The sequence below is a fragment of the Aegilops tauschii genome, chromosome 5 (assembly GCF_002575655.3).
Source record: "Aegilops tauschii subsp. strangulata cultivar AL8/78 chromosome 5, Aet v6.0, whole genome shotgun sequence".
NCBI lineage: Eukaryota > Viridiplantae > Streptophyta > Magnoliopsida > Poales > Poaceae > Aegilops > Aegilops tauschii.
The window spans coordinates 129,290,623-129,303,234 of NC_053039.3; the positions used below are offsets into that span (position 1 = coordinate 129,290,623).

The window sequence follows — 12,612 nt, forward strand, 5'->3', positions numbered from 1 at the left end:
CCACTCCTCGGCACCGCCGCCGCCCGCCGACGGCAGTGCGCGTCCGACGCGAGCCTCCAGGTTTTCCCGGCGTCGTGCCCCCACTCCCCCGGAGTCCCTCCCGGCATCCTCGCGGCCGTCTCCACCGTGGGCGACTCGACCCCAGCACCCCAGCTCCCTCCCACGGCGGCTGCGACCTCTGAGGTGGTGGGGGTGGCCTCGGACCGACCTCCTGCGGCCCCTCTCGACGAGCCGGTCCTGCCGGACCTGGAGGAGCCCGATTCCCTCCCAGGCGCCGACATGGCCCCGATTCCGCTCGCCTCCACCATGATCCAGATCGCTTCTCCACCGGCCCGATCACTTCTCCACCGGCCCTGCTCCTGGCCACCTCGTGCACCGCGTCCGGCGGGGCGTTGGCGGTGGTGACCACTCCAGTGGCCGCCCCCCCCCCCCCCCCCCCCCCCCACCACTCCCCCCTCGGACCGCGGCCCACTCCAGGCGGGGCAGATCGACCTCGACTCCGGTGACGTCCTCGCGCTGCAGTGCCAGGATCGAGGCGGCCAGACCGGAGGGCAGCCCAGCTCTGCCTATTCCAGAGCGGGCGGAGCTCCGGGCAGCTGCCCGGAACCTCGAGCCAGGTACTCCTCCCATCCCAGCTACCCCCGCTACTTGCTCGTTCTCTGCTCTCGAGTCGGCACCGTTAGGCCACCTCGCAAAGGTGGCAGCAGATTCGGCCATCATGTTCAGAGGTGAAATAGAATCCCCGTTAGTCCAAATTGAAGTGATCCGTGCTCGAGAGATCCTTGATGGGCGCCTTGCCGAGACCCGTGCACGCCTTCAGGCCGCCTCCGGCACCGCTGCCGATGCCTCCGTGGGCACCCAGCCTCGTGCAGTGGCTGACCCGGCTAAGATCCGGGGACGCACTCGCTCTCGCACCGCAGCCTTCCGCGCACAGAGCGCATCCCGAGTCCTGGGGTCAAGCAGCCCCCCATGATCTCGTGATGCGAACCCACTTCTGGAACATCCGCGGCTTCGGTCAAGATGGTCGGCGCCGCCAATTGATCGAATACCTGCGTAACGAGCGAATAGACATTGTGGCCATTCAAGAAACGATGCGCACCGAATTCTCCGAATTCTCACTCTCGGAACTCGAGCATTTGAGTTCCGACTTTTTTGCTTGGCACTGGCTCCCTTCTAGTGGGAGCGCAGGCCACTCGGGTGGCATCCTTCTAGGAGTCAAGGATGCCACCTTTGAGGTAGGAAGCATGGACCGGGGCGAGTTCTTCGCAGCATGGAGATCTTTGAGCGGGCTCTCAACTTCAAGTGGGAGATCATTGCCGTCTACGGACCTGCAGATCATAGCCGCTCTGAGGACTTCCTTGCCGAGCTCCGCGCGAAGGTCGCGGCCGCCCAGCTACCGGTCGGGGTGGGCGGCGACTTTAACCCCATCCCGTCGGAGGAGGATAAGAGCAATAACTTGATCAACTTCCCCCGGATGCAAATGTTCAACGACTACATCGCGGACATGGGACTCCGCGAGCTAGATAGAGTCGGTGCCAGGTTTACCTGGACCAATCGCCACGCTGACCCAACCCGGTCGGTCCTTGACCGGGTCTTCGCATCACCTGAGTGGGACATTCGTTGCCCCCTAGCGTCGCTCCGGGCGATTACTCGGATTGGTTCCGATCACGTCCCCCTCCTTCTCTCTTCTGAAAACTCCACAGATGTGATCATACAATATGAGAAGCCTAACCGATATGCAAGAGATAAGACGATTCAGCATACCGGTGAGTTTGGTATGACAAGATTTGGTATCCCCGGTATGCAAGAACTACCATTGCTAAGATGATTAGTTATGTGGATGTTGTATAATGACATGCAAAATTAGCTAGCTATTTATCAGCCTTGCATGTCGCGAAAGAGCAGCAGCTAGCACTATAGGCATGCATCCAGACTCTTCAGGTAGCACTATAGTAGTTTTTTTTAGCACTATAGTAGCTGTCAACAGTAAGAAGCAAAGTCTGATCTGACTGAGTTGTACATAGACAGCAGTATGTCCTAGACTGCAGTAAAAGCTTGCACTGAGCTGTCCTAGGTTATCTATTAAGTATTGGTAGTATAGGTCGGTTTGCATAGTCCTACAAAAGGGCATGTACCCCTGTTTGTAATAGTAAGCTTGTTGCTGCTGATATAAACCTACAGAGCTTCATACTTGTTCCTTGTGTGCATGGGGGTGTGAGAAAAACAGTGAGAGAGTCCTGGGTGAGAACCTAGTAGTTCTAACAAGTACCCGGCCTCCAAGACATTATCCCAAGTGTACGCAAAACCAACTAACTACCCATTCTAGAAGGGATTGATGAGAGTGACGTCTGAGTTCTTTTGCGGAGGGTCGTTTGCGATAGGCAATGGCCTCAATACTCATTTCTGGGATGATACATAGCTTGGAGAGCGCCGCTTGGCCTCCAATATCTGAGCCTTTATAACATCATGCAACGAAAAGACGTTTCAGTTGCGTCAGCGATGGGGACGACTCCATTGAATATTGAATTTCAATGGGCGTTTGGTGGGGTCAAGTGGACAGAGTGGCTAAATCTGATCCATATGTTGATGACGGTCAACCTATCGTCGGATGTTGCCGCCGTGTTTCGGTGTAAGTTGAATACTCCCGGTGTTTTTTCTAGCAGGTCAATGTATTCTGATCTGATTAATACTGGACCAGTGTTTCGTCACAAATATATTTGGCAAATCAAAGTGTCGTTAATGATAAAGATTTTCATGTGATACCTGCACAGAGGTGTGGTATTAACAAAAGACAATCTGGCTAAACGGAATTGGCAGAGATGTAGAACATGTTGCTTATGTGACGAGGAAACAAGCCATCATTTATTCCTGTCATGTCCGCTTGCATCTTTAGCGTACCGTCCATGTAGCTTTCAACCTGCCACCTCCAACTAGCATAGCGAATATGTTCGGCAACTGGTTGGGTGGTGTTCATCATAAGCTTAAGGCAGAGGTTGGCAAACCTAAAGGATGGAGACGCAAACACCAATTTCTTCCATCGTCGCATAAACGCCCGGAGGAGGAAAAACCACATTCACAGGATCAAGCATGTGCATGGTTGGGTCACCGAGCACGGAGAAAAGGAGAAAATCATCCATGGCCATTTCTCGAAGGTCGTGGGTCGAGGGGATAGGTGCACCAAGGATTTTAACTGGGAGGAGCTTAACATTGAGCCACTGGACTTGCATGACCTTGGCCATACTATCACTGAGCAGGAGGTATGGGAGGCCATCAAAGACTTTCCCGGTGACAAGGCTCCCGGCCCGGATGGCTTCACGGGTCTCTTTTTAAAAAAGTGTTGGGGATTCATCAAGCACGACATTATGAGAGCCATCCAAAGCTTCGACTCGCTGCACACTTCCAACCTTCAATGGCTCAACTCTGCTAATGTGGTGCTCTTGCCCAAGAAGGAGGGCGCAGAGGGCATCTCCGACTATAGGCCCATTAGCCTTATCCACGCGGTGGCCAAAATCATTGCTAAAGCCCTCTCCTTATGCCTTGCTCCCCACATGAACGCCCTCGTCTCCAACCCTCAAAGTGCATCCATTATGAGGCGTAGTATACATGACAACTTCATGCAAATTTGGAATTTTGCTCGTTGGCTACACAAGAGCAAAATCCCCGCCCTGCTTTCCAAGCTTGACATCATGGCCTATGACACGGTCGAGTTGGAGTACATTCTTGACCTCCTCCAACGGAAGGGGTTCCCAAGCAATGTCCGGGGTTGGATTGCGGCGCTTCTATCCACATCTTCCTCGTGCATCCTCCAGAATGGGATCCCCGGTCCCCCCCATCAAGCATGCTCGTGGGCTTTGGCAGGGTGACGCGCTTCCCCCTCTATTTGTCCTTGTGATTGATCCTCTTCATCAAATCCTTGAGCTGGCAACTTGGAAAGGCATTCTCCATAAGATACGTGGCCGGGGTGCCACGGTGAGAACCTCACTTTATGCGGATGACGCGGTTGTTTTTATGGCCCCAATCAAGAGGGCTATAGAGAACCTTTCAGCAATCCTAAGGAGTTTTGGTGAGGTGACGGGCCTTTGCACAAACTTCCATAAGAGCTCGGTGGTGCCCATTCGCTGCAATCATCTTCACTTGGGGCACATTCTCCAGAGCATGCCAGCGGCTAGAGCCTCCTTCCCAGTGAAATACTTGGGGCTCAGTCTCTCGGTTTGACAACTCAACAAGGTGGACTTTCAATATCTTGAGGACAAAGCGGCCGGCAAATTGGTCACTTGGGAGGGCCAAAATATCAATACCATTGGTCGGACGGCCCTTGTCAAATCAGTCATTACCTCCCAAGCGGTGTTCTCGATCACGCCTCTTACCGTCCCACCGAGCTCTCTCCAGAACCTCAACAAAATCAAGAGGGCCTTCCTTTAATCCGGCTCAGATAAGAGGACCGGTGCCAAACGCAAGGTCAATTGGGAGGTCGTTTGCCGCCCTCGGGAGTATGAAGGACTTGGGGTCCTCAACACCGACAAATTTGCCCGTGCTCTTCGCCTTCATTAGCCGTGGTATGAATTGAAAGAGCCAAACAAGTTGTGGCTTATGCTTGGAAACCCATGCAATGAGGAGGACCTTGATTTTTTCTATGCCTCCACCACAATCATTGTCGGCAATGGCGCGAAAACGTCGTTTTAGCATTCCCCGTGGCTCCTTGGGCGCAAGCCTAAGGACATCGCACCACTGTTTTTTGAAGCCTCAAGAAGAATTGGAAGGTGCTCGAAGCCCTTAAAGATAATGCTTGGATCCTCAAGATCAACCACAACACCATCGTCTCCGGTGCCCTCGTCCGGGAGTTCTTCACTCTTTGGATGCTTGTTCATGACTTCCATCTTTATGACCTTGTGGAAGACGACATTCTTTGGAAGCACTCAAATGATGGGATATATTCGGCGACCACCGCTTACAAAGCGCAATTCCTTGGGATGACCCTCTCCCCAATGGAACACATGGTGTGGAAGGTTTGGGGACCCCCAAAAGTTGAATTCTTCACATGGCTTGCACTTCAAGATCAGATTTGAACAGACGACCGGTTGGAAAGGCGGGGTTGGTCCAATTGCGGCCTTTGTCCTCTTCGCAAGAGGAAGCAAGAAACCGGACCACATCTATTCTTCAAGTGTCTCCATACACTTAGGCTTTGGGGTTTGGTCTCCGAGAAATTTAGCCTTGCTCATGTCGACACTTCGACTTAGCACATGGAGGACTCCGTCATGGATTGGTGGGACAAGAGAACCGGTTTGGAAACCCCAAATAGGAGAGCAATGGCGTCTCTTGCCATGCTTGTCTCTTGGACCCTCTGGAATGAGAGAATTCTCTCGTCTTCCGACGCAAAAGGCCCCCCCCCCCCCCCCATCTTATTGCGTTTGATTAGCGACGAGGCAAAGCTTTGGATTACCATGGACGCTAAGCAGCTAGGGCATATTGTATTGCACGGGTAATTGTCATGTCATAACCGTGCTGTACTTGTAAAACTCTAAAACTCTATTCTCCTTATTTAATAGATGAGGTAAATCTTATGCCTCTGTTTCGAAAAAAAATAAGCTTAAGGCACAAATACGTGGGACAGGGATCCAGTGACATGCCCACCGCATGTCACCGCGTAACATGGCCATTGGATCAGAAACGGACAGCCTAGATCACGTACTGTAGCAAAGAGTACTGTAGAAGTGTACTGTGTTGGTTTCCTGTTCATTTGCCACTGTAGCGCCTGCACTGTTCGCGCACTGTAGCCTGGTGTTCTTCACATTGATCTCTCCGTTGATTCTCAATCCGCCATGAGCATGTCACCGGTGAACAGTATGGTAACATGCGCCTATATTCCACCGTCCGATTGAGAATCAACGAAGAGATCAATGTGAAGAACACCAGGCTACAGTGCAGTGGCCTATGAACAGGAAACCAACACAGTACACTTCTACAGTACTCTTTGCTAGATCTAGGCTGTCCGTTTTTGATCCAATGGCCATGTTACGCGGTGACATGCTGTGGGCATGTCACTGGATCCCTGTCCGCTCATGGCATGTCACTGGATCTCAATCCAAATAGGACAACGTGTTGGCATTTGTGCTTTACTCTGGGTGATATGGAATTGTTGCAAAAAAAAAACATATCCAAACAACAACAAAAATTACAAATCATTCAGAGCTACAGGATGGATACGTACTTGGGCGTACCTAGGTTATACTACTAGGGTGCACAGGGCGCCGAGTCAAGATCATTTTCCTTTATACATTAATCCATATTTATGGTGTGTGAGTGTGACACCCCCAACTATAGGTGAAAAACATATGTGATTTGTAGAGTGGCACTGAGTTGTTGGTCCTCCCTGATTCGTGCAGAGGCCCAGGCATCAACGAACTTTGGGTGCAACCGGTGGGAGGATTTGTTCAGCCTGTATGGATGACGATATGCGATTGAGTCATCTAATCTTGTTATGGCCTGGTGGGGTTTTTTCTTTTTCAATTTTGTATAACGGTGTGGATCTTTGGTATGTTCCTTTTTAGTTAGGATGATCGTGTGCATCACCAGATGCAGAGGCCTGGGAAAAACCCTTCATTTCGGAAAAAAATTGACAATGAATGGATTGATGATTAATGTTAGTACAAAGCAGTGTGGAGTGTTGCACGGTGTACCTAATTACTACTCAATGCTGTGCCGAGTAGCATCGTATCATCGTATGAGAAGTAATTTTCCACTGAAAAGTGCAAGATTTGTTGTGAGTTGAAGTGGTGGTGGACTCGTGGGTCAGTCTGCATTTTGCTTGTGCACTTGAATAGCCTACATGTATGTATCTACACAGCCTAATCATATTTGGTGCTCGTCCGTAGGGGGGCTAGCATCATTTTTTGCTGTAAAAATGTGGGGTGGGGTGGGGTGGTCGTGAGTCGTGACTTCCAGAGGAACGCGACCCGCGGGTTGAGCAGCTCGACCTCGTCGGCTGCGCGGATGAATGGCATCACCTCTGGGGCCAAGGCTTCGGGCACCCGCTCCCCGGGCTCCGCCACGCCCTCCGGAAGCCTCCGCGACGCCAGCGTCTGCGCCAGCGCGTTCCGCCTCCGCCTCACCACCATCGACGTCGAGGCCGTCGCCATCGCCACAAACGTGATAGTGGGGGGCACGGTGGGCTCGGACACGATTTATACGCCATTGGGAGAGGAGGCGGTGGAAGAGTGCTTGAGGGGATGGACAAATGGGTATTCCGATTCGAGCCGCCGCCGGGAAGCAAGGAATTTTGTTCGCGGCGCCAGGAGGAAGCACGCGCGCCCTCCGTACCACCTGTCTGTCTGTGTCTCTCTCGATGGGTTTGGCCTTTATTTGCTTTGCTTTCTCGGTTTTCTCCTCCAGCAAAGCTGTCTCCTCCCTCAAAAAAATAAAAAATGTCTCCCCTACTTTAAAAAAAAATAGTGACTATATCGTCGGAAATAGCACGGTATAACATTTTGACTTTTGAGAAATGTCTCGCTAAATAAATCGATGGATAATTTTTCGCTAATAACAATGCTATAGCACGATATAGCATTGCTAATACCGTATTTTTAGGGCAGCCCTATTTTGTCATACCATGTTAATTTTTTATTGCTTATATCTCAAAAAAAATCAAGAAAACATCATGTTCCAAAAGGTGCCTGTACGGACAAAGATTGCACGAAAATGTCAATATCTGGTTTAGCGAATTATTATTAATATTACTGGCAAATATAACCGTGCATTGCGACGGAAGAAAAAAAATATCTCACATTCTCGTGCTAGAAAACCACAGCACAATCTTGAGTTCGGTATGCAACTGCAAATTTCTAAGAGAAAAACAAGGGTAAAAACTGAAGAAAACATATTGCCACATACACAAACATAAATAACTTTCATGATGAGCAGCTTACGCATAAAAAATACTACCAATGACCTAAAATGTCTGGTATTACTTTAGAGAGGAAGTACTTAGTAGTAGTTAGTTAATTTATTAATGTAGAAAATAGCAAGATTTCATATACATCTAGTACAACTATTTTTTTATTTTATTTTTGCGGGAAGATCTAGTACAACTAGTTGATCTAGTACAACTATAGCATAGTAAGATTTGGTAAAGTTTCCTAATTGTAGTTCTGGTTGTGCTCGTGAGTATATGTAGCATAGATGTGATGGTACGTGCCTTAGGAGGGGCTAGTAAAATAAGATAAGTCAGATCAAGGTTTAGGCAGGAACTTTAGCTGGTTTATTATTTGGTTATTGCGGTCATTATAGAAGATGGATTGTGGGTTGTTTATCTGAAAGGTGGGGGATTTTTTTTTGTAAATGACGGACCAAGAGTATCAATATTTTTATTAGTAGGTATAGATTAATCTGGAGTTAGTGGTCTTCGCCGCTAATGAAACTAGCTAAATGCCGATACGTAACACAAAAAGGAATTTAGTTGGCGGACGAACAAGTGAAACTGTCACATCCCAGCTTTGTCTTAAATATGAAATGTTTAAAATTTCATGGGGAATTAATTTTTTTCCTAGAAACTGTTATGATTGTTGCCTCTAGCTAGAATTAGGATAGGAGTTGTTTGGTTGATGAGATATGCGACCCAATTAAGCATTGGGAATTATTCAGAAATGCTAAATTGTTATTTAGGTGATAATAATAATAAAACCTAAAATGGAGCCACATGTTTGTATGCCTAGTGATAGATTGGAATTAAAATTCCAAAATTCCAAATAGTTAAACCCTAGTTCTAAAAAGAAAACCCTAAAGCCATTTGGATTTAAAGAAGAGACCCTAAAGGGGCAAATTTAGATATAAAACAAATCCCCAAAATAAGGTGGCATTTCAAATATTAAAAGAATTACCGGGATGTCAATTTATTAAAATTCAAATAACAAATAAAATCACGTCGCAAAAAATAACAAATAAAATCCAAATTGGAACTAATGCAAATGGGCTATTTAAACAAGTTTTATAAATCTTTAGCAAAAAATAAATGACCAAAAACCCCTAATTAAATGTCTCGCAATCTGCAAATATTCCCTATGGAATTTAGAGCAAGTTTTCCTTTTGAAATAAATTCAAATTCGAAATAGATATGAATTCAGGAAGAAAATGGAAAACAAAAAAATAAGAAAAAGAAAAGCCTAAAGTGACCTAGACCTAAGCCGACCCAACTAAGTTATAATTTTTGATTGTTTCATACTATTATATTATCAATCTTGTATGCTTTATATGCAATTTTATATCACTTTTGAGAACTAACCTATTAACTCAGTGCCTGGTGTCAGTTCCTGTTTTGCCTATTTTATTGTTTCGCAGAAAAACAGTACCAAGCGAAGTCCAAACGTGATGAAACTTTACGGTGATTTTTTTCTAGACTAGAAGGGACCCTATAAGCTTCGGGAGGAAGCTAGAAGACTTACAAGAGGGTCATAAGCTCACAGGATGCACCCCCAGGGCGCGCCACCTGAGCTTGTGGGCCCCTTGTAGCTCCGTTTGACCTAATTTTACTTCTATAAATTCCCATAAATCCTAAAACACCAGAGTGACACCCAAAACAATTATTCCACCGCCGTAGGCTTTTGTTCTTTCGCGATCCCATCTGGAGGTGTCGGTGTATTAAACATGGGTATTTATACCCTGACTAATGCACAGACAATTGCAGCCTTCTCAACGGCAAGGGCTTGTCGGAGGATGGATCTTATCAATACTCAAGACTTGCTAATCAAAACCATGAAGAAGACCTCCAGGCAGGTGAAAGCACTAGTGCTCCTGGGTGATTTTGGTAATTAATGTCAACATATCTCTTGTTGGACTAATAGTTTTATCTAGTATATTTCAGATAAGTTCAACAGTGGCGTGGCAAGGACAAGAGGACGTGGAACCCCTTCAAAATGCAAGGAAATACATTGGCAAAAGCTCAAGACTCTTCATCTTTATTTTAGTGATCCAAGATCACATTGAGTCCATATGAAAGCCAATACTATTAAAAGGGGATGAGGTGTTGCTTAATGGCTTGCTTGCTCAAATGCTTAGTGATATTGCTCCAAAACCCTCAACTACTTTCTCCATCCATATATGTCCAAAACCTAAACTTCAACTCGACCCCACCGATTCTTTCTATCCGGCGTCACTGAGTTCATATGACAGAGCCACAGCCAAAAACCCTAGCAATTCGGTCTCACCGAGATGGTCTTGCCAGCGCATTGTGATCTATTGCATTCGCTTCAGTCTCACCGAGTTGGCTTGACATTCACTTTGTTGCTTATTGCTTCACTTCGGCCTCACCGAGTTGATGCAATCGGCGCCACCGAGTTGATGTTTGCCCTAAGCCCTTGCACATCGGTCCCACCGAGTTGTTCCAGTTGGTCCCATCGAGATTCCTAACATTCACATTTTGAACTAATCGGTCACACCGAGTTTAGCTATTCGGTATGGGTCAAATGTGTGTAACGGTTGGATTTTGTGTGGAGGCTATATATACCCCTCCACCCCCTTCTTCATTTGAGAGAGAGCCATCAGAACGTGCCTACACTTCCACTAGTCACTTTCTGAGAGAGAACCACCTACTCATGTGTTGAGATCAAGACATTCCATTCCTACCACAAGAATCTTGATTTCTAGCCTTCCCCAAGTTGCTTTCCACTCAAATCATCTTTCCACCATAGCCAAATCTGTGAGAGGAGTTGAGTGTTAGGGAGACTATCATTTGAAGCACAAGAGCAAGGAGTTCATCATCAACACACCGTCTACTACCTTTTGGAGAGTGGTGTCTCCTAGATTGGTTAGGTGTCGCTTGGGAGCCTCCGACATGTTGTGGAGTTGAACCAAGAATATTGTAAGGGCAAGGAGATCGCCTACTTCGTGAAGATCTACCCGAGTGAGGCAAGTCCTTCGTGGGCGATGGCCATGGTGGGATAGATAAGGTTGCTTCTTCGTAGACCCTTCGTGGGTGGAGCCCTCCATGGACTCGCGCAGCCGTTACCCTTCGTGGGTTGAAGTCTCCGTCAACGTGGACGTACGATAGAACCACCTATCGGAGCCACACCAAAACTCTCCGTGTCTCCATTACGTTTGCAAACTTCAGTCCCATCCCTTTACTTTCTTGCAACTTTCATGCTTTACTTTTTTTGCTGCATATATACTCTTGTCATGCTTGCTTGAAACGTATTGAGAATGCTTTAACTTGTGATAAAACTCAACATTAACTTGAAGAAATTAAAAACTGCCAACTTTGCGTGTTAAGGGTCTAATCACCCCCTCTGGACCCCTCTTCTTGATCCTTTCAATTGGTATCAGAGCATTGGTCTCCATTACTTTGGTTTAAGGGACAATTATGTTTGAGCCCTTAATTGTGTCACACCTGTTTGATTTTCCCCTAAATTCAAAAAACCCTCATTTCTGTCCAAGCCCGTTCGCTCCACTTATGTGTTTTCCCTTTGACTGTTTGACCAACACTTTGAAAACTTCATAACGAATTCGTACCAACTCCGAAACATACAAATAAGATATCAAAATGTTTAGAAAATATCACCTATATGTGCATGCCATTTGCATTCATGAAAAAAGTGTTCAAAAGCCCCCATCTCAGTTTGAGCTCAAATGATCTTAGCATGAATAGTATAATTCAAACAAAATGATAAAAAATTCAAAAAATTCTAATTTTTTGTGCGGCAAATATTGACAAATGTTTTGAGTGATTATAAAGTTTCATCATGAAATGACATTCATGGAAGTCGTGGCAAAAAAAACTAAATTGATGCTCCAAAACAAAGCATTTTGGAGTGTTGATTTTGTTTTTTTTTTTGCCACGACTACCATCTATGTCATTCCCTTATGAAACTTTCCAAGTGCTAAAAACATTTGTCAATGTTTGCTACAAAAAAATTCAGAATTTTTTAATTTTTTTATCATTTTGTTTGAATTTTACTATTCATGCTAAGATCATATGAGCTCAAACTGGGATGGGGGCTTTTGAACACTTTTTCATGAATGCAAATGGCATGCACACATAGGTGATGTTTTTCTGAACATTTTATATCTTATTTGTATTTTTTGGAGTTAGTATGAATTTGTTATGAATTTTTCAAAGTGTCGGTCAAACGGTCAAAGGGCAAAAGCATAAGTGGAGCGAACGGGCTTGGACAGAAACGAGGGTTTTTTGAATTTAGGGGCAAATCAAACGGGTGCGACACAACTAAGGGCTCAAATGTAATTGTCCCTTGGTTTAATCACCATTTGAGGAAGATGGATGAGTCTACGTTCGGGATTGTTAGACATAGAGTGCCTATTCTTGATGGGGAGTTTTATGGTTCTTGGAAAAATGAAATGCTTGTGATTTTCAATGAACATAATTTGAACAAGTACAATACTAGTCCTTATGTGCCTCCCGTTGATCCTTTGCATCCTACACCCGATGAGTATCTTGACATGGTTCGCAATCTTAGGACTGCCGATCTTATCATTAGAGGATTGCCTAGAAATTTGCTTGTGTGCTTGCCTACCTTTGAATGTGCTTATACTATATGGAAATATCTTGAGGAATGCTTTCCGAATTATTCCTTGATGAATCTAGATGAAATTCTTCAAAAGTCTATTGCT

The 12,612-nt window shown here is 46.2% G+C and overlaps 1 protein-coding gene, 1 long non-coding RNA gene and 1 other non-coding gene across 3 annotated transcripts in view; 2 read left to right on the plus strand and 1 right to left on the minus strand.

The window, feature by feature from the left end:
- LOC109757852 (callose synthase 7) overlaps positions 1-7,394 on the minus strand; it is a 28,510-nt gene extending 21,116 nt beyond the window's left edge. The window contains exon 1 of the mRNA XM_073499971.1: positions 6,937-7,394. Coding sequence (XP_073356072.1) covers positions 6,937-7,136 — 200 coding nt within the window. The 5' untranslated portion in view covers positions 7,137-7,394. The remainder of the gene's footprint in view (positions 1-6,936) is intronic.
- LOC120964409 (uncharacterized) lies at positions 453-6,676 on the plus strand. The gene is made up of 2 exons (XR_012184337.1): positions 453-617; positions 6,384-6,676. It is a non-coding gene; the product is annotated as an uncharacterized protein (transcript).
- Positions 7,395-9,672: 2,278 nt separating the features above from the next.
- On the plus strand, positions 9,673-10,116 carry LOC141023321 (uncharacterized). The gene is made up of 2 exons (XR_012184338.1): positions 9,673-9,765; positions 9,854-10,116. It is a non-coding gene; the product is annotated as an uncharacterized lncRNA (long non-coding RNA).
- The last annotated feature ends 2,496 nt before the right edge of the window (positions 10,117-12,612 follow it).